The sequence below is a fragment of the Eupeodes corollae genome, chromosome 3, assembly GCF_945859685.1.
Source record: "Eupeodes corollae chromosome 3, idEupCoro1.1, whole genome shotgun sequence".
Classification (NCBI taxonomy): Eukaryota; Metazoa; Arthropoda; class Insecta; order Diptera; family Syrphidae; genus Eupeodes; species Eupeodes corollae.
This window is the reverse complement of record NC_079149.1, coordinates 64571998-64594583: the sequence shown is the minus strand read 5'-3', so window position 1 is coordinate 64594583 and position 22586 is coordinate 64571998. Positions and strand designations below refer to the sequence as shown.

The 22586-nt window shown below is 32.7% G+C and overlaps 1 protein-coding gene across 1 annotated transcript in view; it reads left to right on the top strand.

Moving 5' to 3' along the window:
- The window catches only part of LOC129952871 (obscurin), a 46008-nt gene extending 24014 nt beyond the window's left edge, over nt 1-21994 (top strand). The window contains 31 exon segments of the mRNA XM_056065786.1: nt 5022-5270; nt 5334-5490; nt 5592-5677; nt 5742-5877; nt 5941-6122; nt 6180-6740; nt 6889-7749; nt 7812-7917; nt 7969-8198; nt 8201-8379; nt 8634-8748; nt 8814-9047; nt 9126-9494; nt 9561-9814; nt 9889-10100; nt 10240-10379; nt 10442-10634; nt 10690-11551; nt 11650-11780; nt 11841-12142; nt 14807-14994; nt 15062-15231; nt 15299-15439; nt 15545-15730; nt 15831-16068; nt 18069-18650; nt 18715-19418; nt 19478-19610; nt 19812-21460; nt 21525-21630; nt 21687-21994. Of these exon segments, the coding sequence (XP_055921761.1) occupies nt 5022-5270; nt 5334-5490; nt 5592-5677; nt 5742-5877; nt 5941-6122; nt 6180-6740; nt 6889-7749; nt 7812-7917; nt 7969-8198; nt 8201-8379; nt 8634-8748; nt 8814-9047; nt 9126-9494; nt 9561-9814; nt 9889-10100; nt 10240-10379; nt 10442-10634; nt 10690-11551; nt 11650-11780; nt 11841-12142; nt 14807-14994; nt 15062-15231; nt 15299-15439; nt 15545-15730; nt 15831-16068; nt 18069-18650; nt 18715-19418; nt 19478-19610; nt 19812-21460; nt 21525-21630; nt 21687-21827 (9797 nt within the window). The 3' untranslated portion in view covers nt 21828-21994.
- The last annotated feature ends 592 nt before the right edge of the window (nt 21995-22586 follow it).

Below are 22586 nucleotides of genomic sequence, written 5' to 3'. Positions count from 1 at the left end.
AGTTTAAAAAGTAAAAACAATTCTTCACTAAATTTAGTAAATATTTTTGAACAATTTTTTGAATCTTTTATTTTTTAAGGAAACAAGCAGGCATTACCAAATATTTTTTTTTAAATTAAAACATTTTCAAATCCAACCCGAATTTGTGTGTATCAAGATAAACCACGATATTTATTTTCCAGTTTGTAAAATTTAAAATTGATATACATATTTTCGATTTAAAAATATAATAAAATCTTTGAAGTCACTTTTGTGTATGCATGTATGTACATATGTATATATGTATGACACTAATTTAATTTTCAATTTTGTACATGTATTTGAAGTACATTCATATTCATTTGCATCATTAAAAATGAATATGATTCCCTTCTAAGTATTTTTCCATATATTTTAAATAAACTTAGCCAATTAATGATTTCAATTTAAATACTATTTGAGTGTTTAAATTATGAAAAATATTTAAGCGAAATCCAATTAAAACTATCAGATACTTAAATATATGCTGTAAATATGTATATATATATACCCGTCCGCTCAATTGCAATATAGAAAAGCTTTAAGCTTTTTAGTCACATTACATTAAATGACAAAGTTTGACGCTGTTAGCGTTCCAAAATAATATTTTCCAATTTTTGTTCATGATGAATCTTACATGTGTATGTATTTCATTCAATGTCAATACAATGCTAAAAAAGCAATACTTTTTTGTAATGAGTAAGATGTCCTAGATTTAATTATTTTCGAAAATGCTAAGAACAACCAAAAACAAAGCTTCATTAATACTCAATATATTCCCTAACAATAAATTGTATGATGATTTTTCAAAGAACAATTCTTTCTTTTCTAGATACAGTTTCTGAAAAATCTCATTAGTTATTAGCCTTTATATGAAGTTTTGAGAAAACCTTGAATTTGATAATTTTTAGTGCTGATTTCGAATCAAAACTTTTATTTTAACTATGTATTTACTTAAGGTTTAGATACCTGGGGGTCATTCCGTAAAACGATTTTCGTCAAACGATAGCGTTTTGACGATAGTCTCACCTTACGTAAGACGACAATCGTCAAAACGATAGCGTTTGCTAAATAGGTACATATCGTCTGTCATAGATTTCCTAAGCATTTATTAACTAAGCAAATTGAAATAAAAATGCTTTTGCGTTTTGTTACAAAGTGAAAATGAAAACTCAAAAAAAAAAAAAAAATGAATACGGTTATGGAGACAATTAAGAGATAAATCAGGGGGGTCATTCCGTAAAACGATTTTCGTCAAACGATAGCGTTTCGACGATAATCGTCAAAATGATATCGTCAAAACTATAGCGTTTGCACGATAACTAAGTTTGCTATTAATTTCCATTGATAACAAAGCAAATTGAAGTATAAAAAAGTTTCGCTGTAGTTTAGTTTTGTTACAAAATAAAAATAAAAACTCAAAAAAAAATACAATTAATTCGATTACGGATTAATATCTATTCTAACCCATACGTAGAATTTTTTGTATATACAAAACATTCCTAATCTTTCTTAATTGTTGTTAAATAAATAAAAGAATTATACTTTCGGAATTGCAAAAGAGGACTTTATAATGATATTGGAAACAATAAATTCGCCAGAAGGTTGTCGTTCTACATACATAATTTATAATATTAAAATTTGCTGTAACTATTGAAACTTTGGGGGAGGAGAAACATTGGTATATTCGACAGGCAATGATTTTAGTATCGCTCTTGCACAAAGCACTAATCCAAAGTAGTTCAACAAAATATATTTTTGAAGCAAGCATGTTCATTGTGAATAAAATGGTGTCTTATCTTCCTTCTCTTGGACAGAATTGGATTTATTATTGCAGCTGATTTACAAACATTTTGATACTATAGTTTTATCGTCGACGGCAACAAATAAAAACATAAAAAGTAACAATCACAATAAAAATCACAAAATATTTGTCATGTTTATTGCAAATTTTTAAAATTTCCCAAAGACAAAAAACGAAGTTTAATAGCATTTTCAAACATTATATTTCGTTGAGTTTATTTTGACATTGCAGTTATAGTATAAGAGTATTTGAAATATACTGAAAGATCTTATACTGAAAACGATTGACGAGACGATAGTGATAAGGTTACGAGAAGCAAATTATTGACGATATCGTAAATGATAATCTTTTTATTACGGACCCTCAATATCTTCCAACCTACATATATGTAAGAATTTTTGTTGTTTCTTTTTACTTGTAAAATAATTAGAACTATTATAGTTATGATCGAAGTTTTTCAAAAAAGGGCTTCAAAAAGATTGCAGTATCAATCAATAATTTGCCAGACGGTTTGCTGTAACTATTAAAACTTATTGTGGCGGAAGCTACCAATTCTCTTGCACTAGGTACAGTATCCAAAATAGTTTCGGTAACAACAAATATTTTTGAAACCAATGTATGTCCCCTAATAAAATTGAACTTTGTCTCCCTTCCCTTGAACATAATTGGGGTTATACTCATTTGCCAAGGGAGGATGCTCACCCATAAATGTTATACCCATTTGCAGATGAATTTGTGTTACTGACCTTTGTATGTATATACAAAATTATAATTATAACAACAATATCAGAAATAAATAACTTAAATGTTAAATTAGAGTTATATTGTCGGCGGCAAAAAAAAAATCAGTAACATTCACAATAACAATAAATACCACAAAATAGTTGGTATGTTTGGTAAAAAACAATTTGCTGCAAATCTTCATAATTTCCCGTAGACAAAAACCAACTTTAATAAAATTTTTAAGTTCTCAAACAAGCATTATCTTTCGTTGAGTTCATTTTGACATTTCAGTTATCTTATAATGAAAACGATAGACTAGGCGATAGTGACAAAGGGCAGGTTCCGGCGACACAAGTGACTTGAAAGTAAGGCAAGTTTCTAGCATCTGATTTTCCAGCTGCCAAAAAATTGCATTCCAATTAATGCAACTATGTTGGAAAGTTGACTGGAAAGTTAGTCAAGAAAAATCTACCTATCTATTAAGTCAAGTCTACTCATATCAAAATGATAGGTGATCATGTTTTTTCATTCAACTGAAAGCTGAACTTTATTACTCTATGATTTATTTATTTTTTGCACAACTTCATTTAATCCTTTCTGTAAAATGGTTATTTGTCAATTTCGAAAAGAAATAACTTATATTTCTTTACAAGACAATGTATAAATCGTGATGGAGTTTTAGCTTGCTTGAGGAGTGTTTTGTAGACAATAATTTAGTTGGTACTTTTTGTACTATGAACTTAAAGTAAAAGTTTGTGAAGTTCTGAATTTGAAATTCATGAAAAATTAACAAGAAGTTTTGGTCGAAACTTACGTTTAAAGAATGAAGTTGACTGCAAATGAAGTTCCTTGTTCTTTCTGAACCTGCCCAGAGTTACGTGAAGCAAATTATTGGCGATATCGTTTTGAAAATTTGGGAATGACTCCCCTGTTTTCAACATTATTTATATATTTTCTTATTTATTTTAAAGACTTACTTACTTTTAAACCTTTTTATCTTTTAGTGTTGAAAACCGGCTTAGCATAAATTACGTTTCTTTTAGATTTTTGTAAGACAGGTAAAATCAAACAACTTATGGATATTTTTCAGCAGTTTTGTTGACAGGAAAAATACCTTGCCGTCTAGTGTTATATTAACATCGAGGACCTTTCATCGTGTAAATTATCATTCAAATTTCAGTAAATTTCTTGTACATTTTTTAATCTTTTATATGATGTCAAAGGTTCCTGTTCCTAGTTTGAAAGAAATTATAAAATAAGTCCTTGTACATATATGATTCAAAACTTTTCAATTGACAAAATGTGTTTGTAACTAAAGTCGTATGTAGGTACGAAGTTTACTGATATTTGGTCCCGGACTTTCTCAATTTTCTCAATTTATTTTGGAATTTCTCTAGTAACAGTCCGCCGTAAAAATAAATACATATGTAGATTTTTTAAATTTAAATTAACTGTTTACTTATCTGTGTAACTTTAATTTAATATATTTAGAAATATAAGGAAGTGTCTCATGGTTGCTATTTTAATCATTTCTCACTTAATGGCAATGATCTTATAATTAATAATGTAAAAGCTCAAAAATTCAAAAGTGTACACTATAAAGTTTCAAATGAATTGCTCTTTTCTTAATTGTAAACTTCAACCTTAAATACCTAAGATTCTCCACGAATAGTTTTGAAAATATTAAATTCATATACAAAAAACTCAAACTAATTTTTCATTTGATACCATTAGTGTACAATTGTGTTCAGAAACGATTTTTTTGTTTAGAAATTAATTTACAATGACCTTAAATATGTATTAAAAAAGTAAAATGTTTCTATATTCGACTAGGCTTCGCACATATCTTATCAGTGAAACAGGTACATATACGTTGCACATTCTTCGAGTGCAATTAGTTTTATATCTCAATTAAAACTTGAGCTACACATAAATTGCACAAACAGGAGTAAAACGCGTCCAGACCCATCGTATGCAGATATTCATATGAAAGCAACTACATATTTAACGACTCTAATGTCCTCAAAAAAGTATATTTTACCCACTTAGCTAGCTTAAATTTCAAGCGCACTAAATTATAGCTTGTTATTAGTTAATTTTTAAGGTTTTTTAATTTTTATTTCCTTCTTTTTATTTTGTAGTTTTTATTATATATTTTTTTTTGAAATAGTGACTTAATCAAACATATACATAAACGAATTTTTATTTGTTAAAAAAAACGCAATGAAGCAAATTGTTTAAAAAACGCTTGCTTACATAATATTTTCATTTTCACTTTTTGTAGTTTTCCTTATGTCACAGGCCTTAGATTTGCTTATGTCCTTTAAACAATATCAATGTTGCACATAGAAAATTTACTTTTTTTCTTTTGTTAATTATATATATACATATACCTATACATAATAATGGAGTTTGAATTTTGTAAAATAAAATAAATTCTCTTAAGCCCAAGTTAAATCATACTACAAATTCCCAGGAAACGTTCGAGAAGCTTCACAAAGCAGCTACGCCGGATCGGTAACACAATCATCGAGGTTTGCTACAAGCCGGACCGAGGACCGTGCTTCAATATTTTCATCTAAAGACAATCGCCTTCAGTCTGGTCTAGAAGACCGTTATTCGAGGGCAACATCAAGAGCACGCAGTGAAATTCATGATGAGCATTCATCGAGATCACTTTCAAAACCAGTAATTACCAAAAATCTTAAAAGTGTTCATGTTAAATGTAAGTTTAAAATACAACAATTTAAATTGGAGGAAATAATAACTGTTTTTTTTTTGTTTGCAGCTGGAGAAAATGCAGTTTTTGAAATTCAGTACGCTGAAAAACCAGGTCTTGTAACTTGGATGAAAGATAATAAGCCGTTAAATGATGCATTAGCGGATCGTGTAAGCGCTACGGAAAACGAATTGAACTATCATAGATTAACAATCAAGCATTGTAGGTAAGTTTTAAACAATTGAATGGAAAAAAGTGACGAGAATTGAATAACCAGCAAGCTAGAAATCTAAAAAGACAAATTATTCATTGATAAATCATTTTCAGTGAAAGTGATTCTGGGACATATACTGCAAAAGCTGTATCAGGCATTCAAAGCACATCGAGCTCAAGTCAACTTATTATTGGCGAGGGTAAGTTTAATGTTTGTTTGGAACATAAAATTATCTCATTTAAAAACATTTTCATAAACAAAAGATAAAGCAGTAGGCGTCAAAGACATGGATCAGGAACCGGTATTTTTAGTTAGCTTGAAAGACACCGAGATGCTGGAGTTTTCATTCTTCAGATTTCTGGTTAAAGTTCTTGGTGATCCTAAACCTAAAGTTCATTTGTAAGTTATTCGAAACCAAAAACAATTTATACATCGATTTTATGATTATACATACGTTCCTAGCTTCAAGGATGGGGTAGAAATAATTGAATCTGAAAGGATACAAATTATTCGTGATAAAGACTACCTCGGATTTTATGAGCTAGTAATAACTGAGGTGCTTTCCTCTGATGCAGGAGTCTACTCATGTGAGGCTGAAAACAAATTTGGAAAAACATCTTGCCAAGCTAATGTTACAACAATAGGCAAGTGGAACAATCTAAACTTGAATGATAAATTAATGTTTCCTTTATTTTTGGCAGAGGATAAAAATGTTTTTGGTTCTCTTAGTGGACAAATACTTCCAGCTGGTGAGAAAGCTGCATTTACTTGGAAGAGAAATGGAGTTGACTTTGATCCGGAAGAACGTTTTAAAGTCCTCTTCGGTGAAGATGAAGATTCTTTAGCATTAGTTTTTCAACATGTTAAGCCAGAAGATGCTGGAATTTATACTTGTGTGGCACAAACGACCACTGGAAATATTTCATGTAGTGCTGAGCTATCAGTTCAAGGAGCAATTCAAACTTTGAACAGAGAACCTGAGCAACCAACTCTTATAATAGAGCATAGAGAAGCAAATGTAGCAGTTGGAGGTACAGCAATTTTGGAACTTCAATGCAAAGGTTTCCCAAAACCAGCCGTGCAAATGACACACGATGGAGAAATTATTTCAGCTGATAACCGTCACCGAATATTATTTGAAGATGAAGAAACTATGTCATTGCTTATTAAAAATACAAATACTGAAGACGCTGGTGAATATATAATTAGTGCCAAAAATGAGCTGGGAGAAACTTCGGGCCAAATTAATCTGGTAGTTCAAGGTATGTACAAATTCTGAAATACTTTAAATTTACGAACAAAAATCCACATTTCTTTGTACTATATTTTTTTCAAGTGTTATAAGGTTATGGTATTGCAAGAGTTAACTTAAGACCTATGAAAAAAACTATAATATTTTTTTTCTATTAGCACCTCCCAAAATTAAAAAACCCTCCAACATCACTTGTTTTGCTGGCGACGATGTCGAAATGGAAGTTGAAGTCGAAGGATGTCCTAAGCCAGACATTAAAATCTATAACAACGGAAAAGACATAACGAACGAAAGTTATGTAAAAATAACTTCAACCAGTATCGGCAAGAGTACAGAGAAAATCAAGATAACAATCACAAAGATAAGCCTTGAAAATTCTGGATCATTCTCAATAACAGCCACCAACGAATTAAACCAAACTTCAGAGTTCTGGGAATGTGAAGTACGTAGTGGTCCAGTAATAATTAAACACCTAGAAGAAGAATACGTTTATGGGGAACACGAAGATGTTATAATGTCGGTTAGGATAGATGCATACCCCTCGCCTACAATAAAATGGTTTGAAGATAAAACTGAGCTGACCACCAAAGACAAAAAGTATACAATGTCCGTGGATGGCAATTGTTATACGCTGAAAATTCATGATGCCACAAGAATCGATGCTGAAAAGTATTCAATGGAAGCCAAAAATGAACATGGATCGGTTAAGGATCAAACAAACCTACGCATTAAATGTCCTCCAGTATTCAGAAAAAAACTTCAGAATATTATCGTCAAAGAAGGTGATACAAATGTTGAGCTCAATGTGAATGTCGATTGTTATCCAAGGCCAGGAATCAAGTGGTATATTGACGGAATTGAAATTGATGAAAAACGCAAAGATTTCAGGCAAGTCGAAGAAGGAGATGAGTTCAAGTTGATATTGAAGGAAGCTATCGTTTCCCTGCAAGCTTGTTATTCATGTAAGCTTCTAAACGCCTATGGAAGCTTGGAAAGTGATTGCCAAGTTGAAGTGCATTGTAAGTTATTATCAATATTTGCTTGATTTAAAACAGGAATTAATGATTTCTTAATTCTTCAGGTGTGCCAAAAATAAAGAAATTCACAAAGGACTGTGAAATCCTTGTGGGTGAAACCTTAAAACTGGAAGCTGAGATATACAGTTTGCCAGAAGCTGAAGTGACTTGGTAAAAAGAAAAATTTCAAAAGCATCTCCATATTTAATGCATTGTCTTTAGGTATAAGGATGGCCAAGAAGTATCTGCAGACGCCCGAATCAAAATAAGTCGTGATTCTCAAAGAATTGAGAACTATTACATGACATTAAACTTGATCAAGGTTTCTGATGCTGGAATCTATCAAGTCAGAGCTATGAATAAAGAAGGATACAATGCACAAAAGGTTGAAGTTGCAGTTTTAAGTAAGTTAGCTTGGGATACTTACAATAAGTATTTTTTTTTAACAACTATTTTAAATTTTTAGCTCTTCCTGAGCTTCTCCATGGAGATTTGTTTGATTCAAAATCATATGAATCAGTGCCTCTCAAGTACGAAGTCATCGCTCGTGGTATACCTAAGCCTGAAGTAGAATGGTTGCACAATGGAAAACCAATGAAGGCAACTGAAAGAATTCTCATATCAAACGAAGGGGTATGTTCACAAATACTAGGATTGATTTTAGTTTCATTTAATAATACTAAAATAACGACAATTACGTGTAGTTGCAGTTTAAATTCAATTCATAACTTCGCAGTTGTTGCATTTTAATTTTTTCAAAGTATATTTTACTTAGATTGCACGCAAAATATAGGGCTATTGTAACCGTAAATGGTTTTAATACTTTTATTGAAAGCTATTCAAGAAATACAATAAGTTTAGTTAGTAACTTTTTTTTTAAACATTAGGAAAAATACAAATTGGAAATCAAAGAGCTTAAACTTGGTGATGAGGGTGAATACAAGGCTGTTATTAAGAACAAGGTTGGAGAGCAGTCGCAAAAATGCGTACTTTCGCTTGAAGGTAAATTAATTTATTTTAACTGAAAAATAAAGATTTAAATAAACTAAAATTCATTGATTTTGTAGGAGTTGCCGAATATAGAAAACCGATATTGACCAAGGGACTGCATGACATATCTGAAGAAAAGGGAAACAAACATACTTTGTCAGTAGTTGTTACTGCTGATCCTGAACCGAAGATTACATGGCTGAAAGATGGAAATGTTGTTCAACCAGATGCTAATATCCAAATGAATGTTATTAAAAAAGATCTCGAACATGGACTTAAAGAATTTACATACCAGCTGACCTTTGCAGAAAGTAGGATATTTTTTTTTTTTAATTTTAAATACGATAAGTTTATCACTATCGTTATTTTGTGTGTTTCTTTTTTTTAAGCTCAACATTTCGATACTGGACGATATGAGATCCGCATCGAAAATAAATACGGTTCACTTAACTCGAGCTGCTGGTTGGATATTCTTTCCAAGCCAGAAATCGTGGGTTTAAAGGACCAGTTTTGCATTCCATCCGAAGCAGTTGTGTACGATGTTCTTGTATATGCTAATCCCAAACCAAAGGTTACATGGTCAAGGCACAACGAAAACCTATGCAATAATGAAAACTTTGAAGTCATCGCTGATGTCGAAGCTGAAAAGTATAGATTGGTCATTCACTCGGTAGCACCAACAGATGGAGGAGTTTACACAATCACTGCCATAAATAAATGTGGAACAACAAAACAAGATTTCAAATTAAATATTCACGGTAAACTAATTTTCTTTTTAATAAAAGTGAAGACTTAAACCTATCTATACATAATATAATTTAAAGTTGAGAAACCTGCATTTGTTATTGCACCTGAGGACCAAAAAATATGCGACCATCATCCAATGAGGACTGAGGTTCAAGTACATGGAATACCGCAACCAACATTAGAGTGGTTCAAAGATGGACAACCAATCGACTATAAGGCGAAGAACGATAAGAAGAGGAGCACATATGTAGCTGAATTCAAGGAAATTGATGAAGACCAAATTTTCAGCTCTTTGTCCATTGAAGATTTTAGGCCAACAAATGAAGGAATGGTACGTATTTAAAAAAAAACATTTATTTTATTATACTTAAGGTAGAGACTAAATTACTTTACGTAAATTTTCAGTATTCCGCAATTGCAAAGAACGAAGTTGGAACAACCGAAGTGAAATTCGAATTGGAACTTGTTCAAACAGCACCAGTCTTTACAACTCCTTTAGCAAAATCGGTTGAAGTTTCACAAGGACAACCTCTTATATTAGAAACCGCTATAACTGGAAGTCCTGCGCCCGAAGTAAAATGGTATAAAGATGGAAACGAGATATTCCCAGGTGAAGGGTGAGTATATATTTGAAGAATAAAATTCATTTTACAGATTGACTTACTTTAAATTAAAATTATTACTGTTAGAGTATCAAGATATATGTAGATTTAAACAAACAACTTGAACTATACTAATACAAGATATGTTTTTCAGTATAAAACTTGAAGCAACTCCTGAGGGACTTATTCGTTTGGAAATCGAAAAAGCAAGCCCCAGCGATTCCGGTTCATATAAACTCGTCATTAGCAATCCAAATGGAGAAATTAAATCACTTTGTGCTGTTGCTATTAAACGTACGTTAAATAAATCCCATTTTCAAAATCGATATATTTTATACATGTTTGTCTATGTTTAGCGGAACCCATGGCTCCGGTATTTGTTGAGCCTTTTGAAGACATCAAAGCAGTTGAAGGTTCTCCAGCAACACTTCAAGCTAAAGTTCTTGGATTCCCATCACCACAAGTTTTATGGTTCAAAGACGGAACACCTCTTCATCCCACACAGTCGCTAAATTTCGTCAATAAGCCTAATGGTATAATTGGTCTATGGTATGTTGAAGTTAATTTTTTCCATTTGAATTACAAACAATAATTTATTTAACAGCATCGATCCTGTCAAACCTCAAGACGCTGGATCTTATAAAATAGTTATTGCCAATAGCGAAGGCGAAATTGAAAAGAAGGTTAACGTGGCAGTTGTTCCACAATCAGCCAAGCCTTCATTTGTTGCCGACTTACAAGACATTCAGAGTGTTGAGGGTTACCCTGTTAAAATGAATGTTAAGGTAGTCGGTTTTCCACCACCAGCTCTTAAATGGTATCACAATGGTGAAGAAATTGGAGAAAAGGACAAAAGATTTGCCATTGTTGAAAATCCAGACAATAGCATAAGTTTGATTATTGAAAAAGCCACACCTACCGACTCGGGACTCTTTGAAGTTGCAGCTGTAAATGACAAAGGCAAGATATCATCAAAGGGCAAGCTTTGCATAGTGCCAAAAGCTGATGAATCAACTTTCGAACATCCACCGCAATTTTCATCTTCGCTTCGTGATGTAAATGCTGATGAGGGCCAAGAATTAACTATATCAGCTCCATTCATTGGAAATCCAGTTCCGGAGACTATTTGGTCAAAAGATAGCATTCCGTTGTCTCCAAATGACCGAGTCCTTATGACTTGTGATGGAAAATCCGTGGCCTTATCGATTAATCCAGTACTTCCATCAGATTCTGGAGTTTACAGTTGTTTGTTGGCAAATCCCTTGGGCGAAGATGTTTCTGAGTGTATAGCAAATGTCCGTAAAATATACAAGAAACCACAATTTACCCAGAAACTCATAAACCTTCAACAAGCCGTGGGAAAGGACGCTAAGCTTGCTGTAACTGTTTCTGGTGTTCCATATCCAGAGCTGTTTTGGTACTATCAAGATAAACCACTGCAAGACAGCAATAAATACGAAGTAAAGGTAAATATTTCATTTAAAATTCTTCGAAACAATAACTCTTAAAAAATAAAATTGAAAAAAAAAATTTGTTTTTATAAATTCACACATCTATTTTTTAGAACGATGGCGATCATCATATACTCCACGTTAAGAACCTAACACATGACGATACTGGTTCTTTCAAATGTATTGCTAGAAATAGAGAGGGAGAAGATATTACCACCAGTCATTTGGAAGTGGTCCCTGAAATGTAAGTAACTTTGTCTTTTTTTATGGAGTAATGTCATTTGGGTATAATTTTAATCGATAGGACTAAACATTCCCGATCGGAAGCACCATCATTTTTGAAAAAAATTGGCGACACCGAAGTTTCTCACGGGATGTCGGCCAAATTCACAGCGTGTGCCACAGGATTCCCAGAACCAGAAGCTGAATGGTTCAAAAATGGTCAAAAACTTTTCCCAACTGATAAAATTTCCTTTGATTACGAACCAAATGGAATTATACGGCTTAACATTAAGGATGTCGACGATAGTGATGTGGGGCGATACTCTTGCAGAGTATTCAATCCTCTAGGAGAAGAAACGTGTCATGGAGAACTTTTCTATGATGGTTGGTAACATACATAAATAAGTTTTAATTATTTATTCTAAATGATGCTATATTAATAACGGCTTTACTAAGGTTACCTTCTTTAATGCATATTAAGTAAAATAATAACTTCAATGATACTAATCTAGTCTAGTCAAATTCGAGAGGAAAATTATTGATTTCAGTTAAAAGATGAATGCATAAAATTAATGTTTTGTATTTTGACTTCAAATGTTACAATATCTTAAATATTAAAAACCGTAGTTGCATAGCTTGAAGTGAGAACATTTTAGTTAAGCCGTTAAATGCAATTAGTTTAAGATTGGGTTATAAGAGAAGATTGGTTTTTCTTAGATCCTCCCTTGAAGGTATTACAACAAAATCATAAATCGATCATTACGACACCTAAAGAAAATATGTTAAGAATGGACTTGACAAATGTATTTTTAACTTCCCATAGGAAGTAATTATAGGTAATGGGTCCGATTTTTCAAATTGAAAATGTTGACATTTTTCGAAGTCCCTAAAGTAGAAGTAAAAGATTTTTAGGAAGATGTCTGTGCGTCCGTCCGTCAGTATGTCCGTACGTCTGTACGATCGCGACGTTTTTTCGTCGTTCATACCTCAAAAAAAGGGAGAGAAATCGCCATCAAATAAATTTTGTTATACAGATAATAATGCAGAAAGATGCAGAAAGGGTTCTCAAGAAAATTGTGGGTAGTTTTTTTAGCATAACAGTTTAAAGAAATGACCCAATAACGATAGAAACTTGAATTAAATTTTATATTATATATTTTAACGTGATACCAAATAAGTATATTTTTGGAAAATATCCAATTAACTGTTTTTTTTTATAAATCAAAAAAAACTGGAAAAAATGTTGTCACTTCCAAAATTTTACGACAAAAATATAATTTCATCTCCAAAACAATTGTTTGCAACGCAGATTAATATTTTCGACATCTGATAAAATTTTGAAAAAAAAAACTAATTGACAGTTTTTTTTATACAAAATAAAAACCTAAAAAAAACATTGCTCAAAGTTGGTAAAAACTGAATTTCGACTCAAATATCTTTTTAAAAACTTGAGATTTATACTTCAAAGTTATGTTATCTAATAACAAAATATTGTTTTCAACATTTTGAAAAATGTTGAGAAAAATCGAATTGACAATTTTATTTTATTTTCGCCTCAAATATCTTCAAAACATTGAGATATTAGCTTTAAACTACTTTTAACTTTCAAAAAAAAATTGTTTTCAAAAAATCGAATTGACAGTTTTTGTAAAAAAAATTTAAAACCTAAAAGAAAATTACCAAAAGTTGGTAAAAATTGTTTTTTTTTTTTTTGAAGTAAATATCTTTCCAAAGATTTGAGATTATGTTTTCAACTAATTTTATCTTATAAGAAATATTGTTTTCAATATTCAGAAAAATTTTGAGAAAAATCGAATTGACAATTTTTTTACAAAAAATAAAAACCTAAAAAAAATAATATAAGTTTTTAAAAATCGATTTTCGATTCAAATATATTTTCAAAAATTAAAAGTATTGGTTTCTTGTAAGAAATATTGTTTTCAACATTCGGAATAATTTTGAGAAAAATCGAATTGACAGTTAAGATTGGTAAAAATCCATTTTCGACTAAATATCTCGTTAGCTAAAATAGATTTTAAAATCAAACTATTTCATCATAAATGCAAAATATTGTTAATAATTTTTATTAATTATTTTGTTATTAATTTTTAAAATGATTCAACAAACAACTTTTTTAACAAAACACGAAAACTTACAAACTTTGAAGCAAGACAAAACTACAGACGGGATGGGAATTTATCAGTGTGGGTCGCATCCCAGCCTCCTTTTGTATTTTTAAATTAACTTTCAAATAATTCAACACGTATTCGTATTTTATTTAATATACATATATACATACATATATTCTTATCTTAAATAAGGTGAAAGCTAGGTTTGAAGTTTTATAATTTCATGCGAGAAAATCTTCGAAGAAGTTGTTTAAAATTAACTTACTTTAAACAATCTGCCAAATAGAACTTCTTTCGGTTTTATTTCTTCAAAAATGTAAGTACTCACATTACTTTGAAAATCATCTCCTTAGGTTTTTAAAATTTTATCTCGCACCGTTGCACATTTGAGGGTGATTTTTGGAATTCAACAAGTTTGTACCAATGAACAACTATACCATTTAATATCAGATCAGGCTTTTCTTCCAGAACACATTTTTGTATTGCGTTTACTGTGATCTCCCATAATTCAAGCAAAACAATTGCGTTCCTAATGTTTCGCGTTGGTTTAAAAGTATCTTTTATGAAAAGATTTTAAAATACAGGCGCTTTAAGATTGCGGTAGGCTTGAGAATGGCACTTTTGTCCCGCTTACGATTTTTATCATGTTGTTAGTTTGAACTTTACATCTATTAGATCGCATTTGATAGATATAAGGACATGTTATCAATATATCAAAATTCAAAAAACTAGTTTTCTTAGACATACTCGTAAATATTAATTATAATGTAGTATCCATTTAGTAATACCATTACAGCATTTACATATAGGTATTATTTTAAAATAAAGAGTGCATTTTTGCTTAAGTTTAACTCTGTCGGTTTTTGAGATTATCATAAAAAAAATTTGGTATTATGATTCATACATATTTTAATTTCAGCATCATTGGATCCACATCCTCATGCATCGATTGGTGATCAATATGTTGGATTTGACAAGCATAAGAAATCGGGAGTTCCAGCTCCTTTGTCTGAGAAGCCGTACATTGCTAAAATGACAGAAAGACGCCTTAATTTAGCATGGAAACCATCCTTGCCTCTAACACCAAGATATCCTGTTACTTATCAAGTAAGTTTCTAAATTTGTATGTTTGTTTTGAGAATCAAGCTAAGGTATATCTTTAATTTATATTTAGGTTGAAGCTATGGATATGCCAGAGGGAGATTGGCGCACTATCAAAACGGGAATTCGTGGATGTGCTTTAGACATAAGAGATCTTGACCCACAAAGAGATTATAGACTTAGAGTTCGAGTTGAAAATCAATTTGGTGTTAGCGACCCAAGTCCATATTTGCAAACCTATAGGTACAAAATTTAATTTTTTCTTTGAATTCGTATAGACATAAGTGTTTATTTTGTTTTGTGTTTAAAGGAAAAAACTTGTTCCTGAAGCTCCAAAGATCTATCCTTATCTACCACCAGGAATTGATTTCAGACCCGACATCTCACCATACTTTCCGAAAGACTTTGATATTGAACGACCTGCACATGATAAACTGGCTCATGCACCTCAGTAAGTATACCTTTAAAAAAAATTAGTTAAGTTTAAATTAACAAATTAATTTTTAATATAAATTGGCATTTAACGTGATGATAACTATTATTTGTATTATGACAGATTCCTGCGCAGAGAAGCAGATGTTTCTTATGGTGTCAAGGGTCATGACACAAACTTAATGTGGTTTGTTTATGGATATCCTAAGCCTAAGATGACTTATTATTTCAACGATGTTCTCATTGAATCTGGTGGCAGATTTGACTACAGCTATACCCGAAATGGCCAAGCAACGTTATTTATTAACAGGCACGTAAACTTCTTATCATTTAAATTTTATTGATCTACTTTAAGAAAAGTAAGAATTTTAGATAATATTATTTTATTAATTTTTGTTTACCGCATTTAGAATGCTAGATCGTGATGTTGGAATTTATGAAGCAGTTGCATCCAATGAACATGGAGAAGCTCGACAAAGAGTTAGATTGGAAATTGCCGAACATCCACGATTCAAAAAACGCCCAGATGAATTATATATTATGTCGAGAAAAAGTGGAAGAATCGAAGCACATGTTGTGGGAGTTCCTTATCCTGAAATTAAATGGTTTAAGGACTGGCAACCAGTAACAGATACTAGCAGATTAAAGGTTTGACTTAATATAATTTAAGAACAATACAGTATTGGCGCCAAACAAGAAAAAGTATTTTTAACAAAGATTAAAGGAGTCGGCTATGATCTATGTAAGGTATTGTAAATATTTGAATTGCACTGAGCTGTATAATTTTACACAGACGGAAAGCTCGAAACTCTCTTCTTTCTTAAAGAATTGGTACCTACAGTTTTTAATTATTCCACTGTGTCATTGGCATGGTTAATACAACGTAAGGGACTTCATTTGCAGTCAACTGCATTCCTTGAACGTACATTTTGAACAAGTCAACTTGTTAGTTTTTTAAGTGTCATAAACTTCAAACTGAGAACTTTACTTCCCTATCTTCTTACTTCAGTTTACCGTAAAAAAAAACTACAAAAAACATTATTGTCTTCAAAACACTCACATTATTGTCTTCAAAACACTCCGCAAACTACAAGTCCATCCCAATTTGCATTTCGTACTGTAAAGAAATATTACTTATTTCTTTTCCAATTTGACGAGAAACGAAATTGTGGGAAAATTAATAAATCGTAGAGAATAAACTTCAACTTTCGGTTAATTAAAAAAACATGATCGATTGTCATTGATAGTTAGGAAAATTTTTCTTGACTAACTTTCCAGTCAAGTTTCCAATTAAGTTGCTTTAATTGAAAGGCAATTTTTTGGCAGCTGGCCAATCAGGTGCTAAAAACTTTCCTTACTTTCAAGTCCATTGGACAGGTTTAGGCAACGTAAGGGACTTCATTTGAAGTCAACTTCATTGGGCAGGTTAACACAACATTAGGGACTTCATTTGCAGTCAAAAGAATTCTTTGAACGTAAATTTAGACCAAGGCACCTAGTTAGTTTTGCAAGTGTCATGAATTTCAAATTCAGAACTTAACTTCGCAAACATCTACTTTAAGTTTATAGTACAAAAAGTACCAACAAAATTATTGTCTACTCAGGAAAGCTACAAGTCCACCACGACTTTTAATTTGTATTGTAAAGAAATATTAGCTATTTCTTTTCCAAATTACAAGAAACCCTTTTACAGGAAGCATTAAATGCAGTTGTGCAGAAAATAAATAATTCATAGAGTAATAAAGTTCAGTTTTTAGTTGAATGAAACAAATATAATCAACTGTCATTTTAATAGAAGTAGACTTGACTTAAAAGTTTGGGAGATTTTTCTTGATTAACTTTCCAGTCATCTTTCCATTAAAGTTGCCTTAATTGGAAGGTAATTTTTTGGCAGCTGGCCAATCAGATTCTAGAAACTTGCCCAACTTTCAAGTTCCTTATGTCGTCTGAACCTGCCCATTGTTACGAATTTTTGATTTTATTGGAATCATTGAATATCATCAATATCAATAATCAATAACAAAAATTATAAAATATGTTTTTATAACGTTAAGTCGCAAACATGGAATTGTACAGAAAATAAATAAATCATAAAGTAATAAATAACAGTTTTCAGTTATATGAAAAAACATGATCAGCTGTCATTTTGACATAAGAAGACTTAACTTGATAGTTAGGGAGACTTTTCTTGACTAACTTTCCATTCAACTTTCCAATAAAATTCCCTTAAACGAAAGGCAGTTTTTTGGCAGCCAATCAATCAGATGCTTTAAACTTGCCTCACTTTCAAGCCCCTTATATCGTCTGATCCTTCCCATTGGGGCATTATATTGGTCCTTGTGGGTCAAACCTCCAAACTATTACCTACATACTTTCAAAAACTTTAAATTATAATTTTTTAAAGTGTAATGCCTTTGGAACTATTCTTTAATTCAGCAGTTTACTAGTACGTATGTTATTATTATAAGAAAGCGCCTTTCTAATAAGTACATTCAAACTTTTCGATGAAACTCCTTCAAAAAGTGCTTGATATTATTCTCGTAAAATTAATTATTTCCATGCGGCTAAGCTCAACTTTTTTTAATTCATTTTATCTCAAATCAATTGAAACACGGTATACCTATTAACATTTAATTTTATATTTTCAGATAAACTTTTACGAACCTGATATTTGTGTCCTGTCAATCCACGATGCTATTCGAAAAGACGAAGGTTTGTATTCAATCAGCGCTAGAAACGTTGCTGGATCAATCAGTACGTCCGTTATGGTGCACATTGAAGACGACGAGGATCAATACATATACAAAACCTACGGCAGGCATCCATACGTTAGATCGAAACCAATTGCCTTTACTGATAAATATGATATTGGAGATGAACTGGGTCGCGGTACTCAAGGTATAACATACCATGCTGTTGAACGTGCAACAGGTGAAAGCTATGCAGCCAAAATAATGCATGGCAGATCAGAACTCCGTCCATTTATGCTTAACGAAATTGAAATTATGAACATGCTGAATCACAAAAAACTCATACGTCTTCATGATGCTTATGAAATGGATCATGGCTACAATCTTATCATAGAGTTGGCATCTGGTGGTGAATTGGTGAAGGACAATTTACTCAAACGAAATTACTACACTGAGAGGGATATCTGTAGCTACATGCGACAGCTATTGCTGGGATTGGAATACATGCATGACATTGGTGTGGGTCATATGGGATTAACGGTAATGAAAATCTTTGAATAATTAACAATAAACTATTATTAACGTAATCAATACTTTAATTCAGCTTAAAGATTTGTTGATCTGGGTACCTGGAGGTGATAATCTTAAGATTTGTGATTTCGGACTTTCGCGAAAAATACATTTAAGTCGACTTGCCACACTAGACTTTGGAATGCCTGAATATGTTTCTCCAGAAGTTGTAAACCGCGAAGGAGTTAGCTTTTCGCATGATATGTGGTCAGTGGGCATAATAACATATGTCCTATTATCTGGTTTTAATCCATTCAGAGGAGCAACGGATAGGGAAACGTTGACAAAGATTCGCGAGGGCTATTGGGACTTTAACGAAACCTTATGGAAGGACATAAGCTTCGAAGCCAGAGATTTCATTAAAAAGCTGCTTGTTTACAATGCTGACGAGCGATTGGATGTCAAAACTGCTTTAAGACACCCCTGGTTCTTTATGCTTGACCGAAAGGACTATGACGGTTACAAGATAAGCTCAGACCGTCTAAGAAACTACTACAGGGGTTATTCAGATTGGTATGCCAATGCTTCCTGCAATAATTACTACCGCAGAAGATTCTTGCACGATGCCTTTACTCATCCTTCGGAAATGGTGTATCCACCCGGATTTAAATACACTCCGGATAATTCACCTGAGCGTTCACCTGAACCCAAAAAAAGATCACAACTTCCATGGAAAGATACAGGATCGAAATATTTACATCCTGATTACGAACTTGGTTTAATTGAGTCAGAGAGTCGGTATGGTATTCGGTTGTATTATGATTTGCAACGTTTTGAAGTTTGTTTTTCTCTTAAAGCTACCAATACGGTCCAGATACTTATCTGCTACAGTTAAGAGATGTTAGCTTCCCTGTGAGGCTGCGCGAGTACATGAAAGTCGCTCATAGAAGATCACCTACTTTTGCTTTGAACGATAACCTGGATTGGAGTGTAAGTTACTTGGCATTTTTTATTAACTAAAACATAAGGTCTCCATGGGCAGTGGGCACTTTAGACTCCTCAAAATTTAACTTCTTTTCTTCAATATTTCCTTTCCTAAGAAACTTTAAATAGTATTCGTTGTTTAAGATTGTTTATTGTTTTGGACTTGTTTTTCAAAATTTTAACGTATTTCTTTCTCAAAAAAAAAAGTTGCCTGTCATAAGGGAACGAAGGCGTTTCACGGACGTAATGGACGAAGAAATCGATGATGAACGCAAAAGTCGAATTGGTTCTTATACCGTTAATGAATCCTACTCAATTCGTCGTTTAAGAACTGAACTGGGACCTAGACTGGATCAGTATGCTGAAGCAGACGCTCTAATTGAAAGTCAGAGAGAAGGCAATCCACCATTCTTTAGGGAAAAGCCACAAATTCTGGCAATAACCGACGGTAAGCCTGCTTATCTTCATTGCTTCGCTGTTGGTGATCCTAAGCCCAGCATACAATGGTTCAAAAACGATATGGTTATAATCGAGAACAAACGCATAAAAATCGTTGTCGACGACGACGGAAGATCAATATTGAAATTCGATCCTGCAAGTCTATACGATGTTGGAATTTATAAGGCTGTTGCAAGAAATAAGGTTGGGCAAACCACGGCGCGTTGTCGTGTTGTTATAGCAAACTTGCCAAACCCACCAGACTCCCCAGAAGCCTCTGGTGTCAGTGCAACAGAGGTCCTTCTTCGTTGGAAACAACCCAGGTGTGATGGCAACTCTGCTGTGCTTTGCTACAGCCTGCAATACAAACAAGCCTCTAGTGACCAATGGACAACAATAGCAGACAACATTGATCATGAATTTTATTTAGTTCATGGCCTTCAACCCCAAGAAAACTATAACTTCAGGCTTGCATCAAGAAACCAAATCGGATGGAGTGAAATGGGAATACCGACAAATGTAAGAACATCCGGAGGAGATTCTCCGAAAATAACCATAACCAAAGCAATGAAACACCTGCAACAACTCACCGAAAGTGGCCACGAAATTGTCTCTGAGGAAAAGAAAGTGCACGTAGACTATCAGCTGGAACGTGAGTCCCTCAGTTGGATAACCGACTCTGACATAAGTGATAAATATAGCTTTATTTCTGAAATTCACCGGGGTAAATTCAGCACCGTTGTCAAGGGAATTCAAAAATCGACAAATGCCATGATTGTTGGTAAAATTTTCGAAGTCAATAAAAACAACGAGAATTCTATTCAAAACGAATTCGAACATTTGAGAACACTTCGCCACGAACGGATAGCTTCTCTGTTCGCTGCATACAGTCCACCAAATCTGCCTATTAAAATATTTATCATGGAGAAGCTTCAAGGTGCTGATGTGCTCAACTATTTCAGCAGCAGACACGAATATACAGAGCAAATGGTTGCAACTGTTATCACTCAACTTTTAGATGCATTGCAATACCTCCACTGGAGAGGTTTTTGCCACCTTGACATTCAACCCGACAATATTGTCATGTCGACTGTACGTTCGGTGCAAATTAAACTTGTTGACTTTGGCTCCTCGAGGAAAATCTCGAAACTAGGATGTTCGGTTCCAGTCTGTGGGCTGCTGGATTACCAATCTCCAGAAATGATAAATGAAGAATTTATCCTGCCTCAAACCGATATTTGGTCAGTTGGTGTAATCACTTACATTCTTTTATCCGGTTCAAGTCCGTTTAGGGGAAATGACGAATCAGAAACCAGGCAGAATATTTCATTTGTTCGTTACCGTTTCGAAAATCTGTACAGTGAAGTTACCCCAGAGGCGACACGTTTCATAATGTTCTTATTCAAGCGAAACCCAAGGTATTTAATTTAAATTTAAAAACATAAATAATATATGATATTTTTAACAAAAACTTATTAACAGTAAACGTCCTTATTGTGAGGAGTGTCTGGAACACAGATGGTTGGCTGCATCCGAATATATGAACAAGAAGCGTGAGAGATCTGTATTCCTTGGCAATAGACTTAAGGTAAGTTTTGTCTATGTTACAAAATGAAATGAATTAATGAAAGCGTATCTTTTAAGGAATTCTCTGACGCATATCATGCGGAAAAAGACGCAGAGGCATCATCGTCAGAAAATCTCGCAGCATTGGGCAGCGGACCCACACCAAGGCAACTATTAAGGTCCAATAGTATCCAGGATGAGTTGATGACTACCTTTTAGAACAGAGACTTATTTTCGTGCGTTTAATGATGAAGCTGTTTTGATGTATAAAGCAAATCATTTAACGAAAAATTCTAGCAATTAAAACAATATTTATTTTATTTTACTTCTATATTGGCAAACGATTGTTTTTCTCAAAATAAAATGTTAAATTATTTATTACTGAATGTGTGTTTTATTATGAGCTGAAACTGTCGCAAGACCATTTCTAAAGACCATTTATTGGTGTAGGAACATGTATAAACGAATTCTACGAATTGGATATGCATTTGTTACTTAAATAGACCTTGAAATTTAAGACCGACAGACTTCCGGAGTACTGCCAACATTTCTTTCATAAATGGAAACAAATAGCATAAGCTCTGCGTGAGCATGGCAACAGTTTTGTCGATTTCCGGTCAAGTTGGTATTTGTTAATATAATGCTGTTGAATTTGCACGAAAATGGCAGAAGAACAAAAGTAAATTTAGGGCCTTTAATCAGCATTTTGGTTCCGTCCAGAAAGAAAAAAACTAATTAGTTTACATATCCACGAACACTAGGAACTGGATTCGCTCTCAAGTAACAATCCATTAGATTTGGTTGACCACCTGTTGAATGCAGCCATTCAATACTTTTTTTTCCTAGCTTAAACAACAATTAAAATGAATAAAGGACCAATTATTTGTAAGCTCCTGAAAAGTGAAGTTCAAAAATGCTTCGTTCAAATAAAAAATTTTGGAAGTTCCATGGAATGTTTGAAATGTAGACCGGCTCATC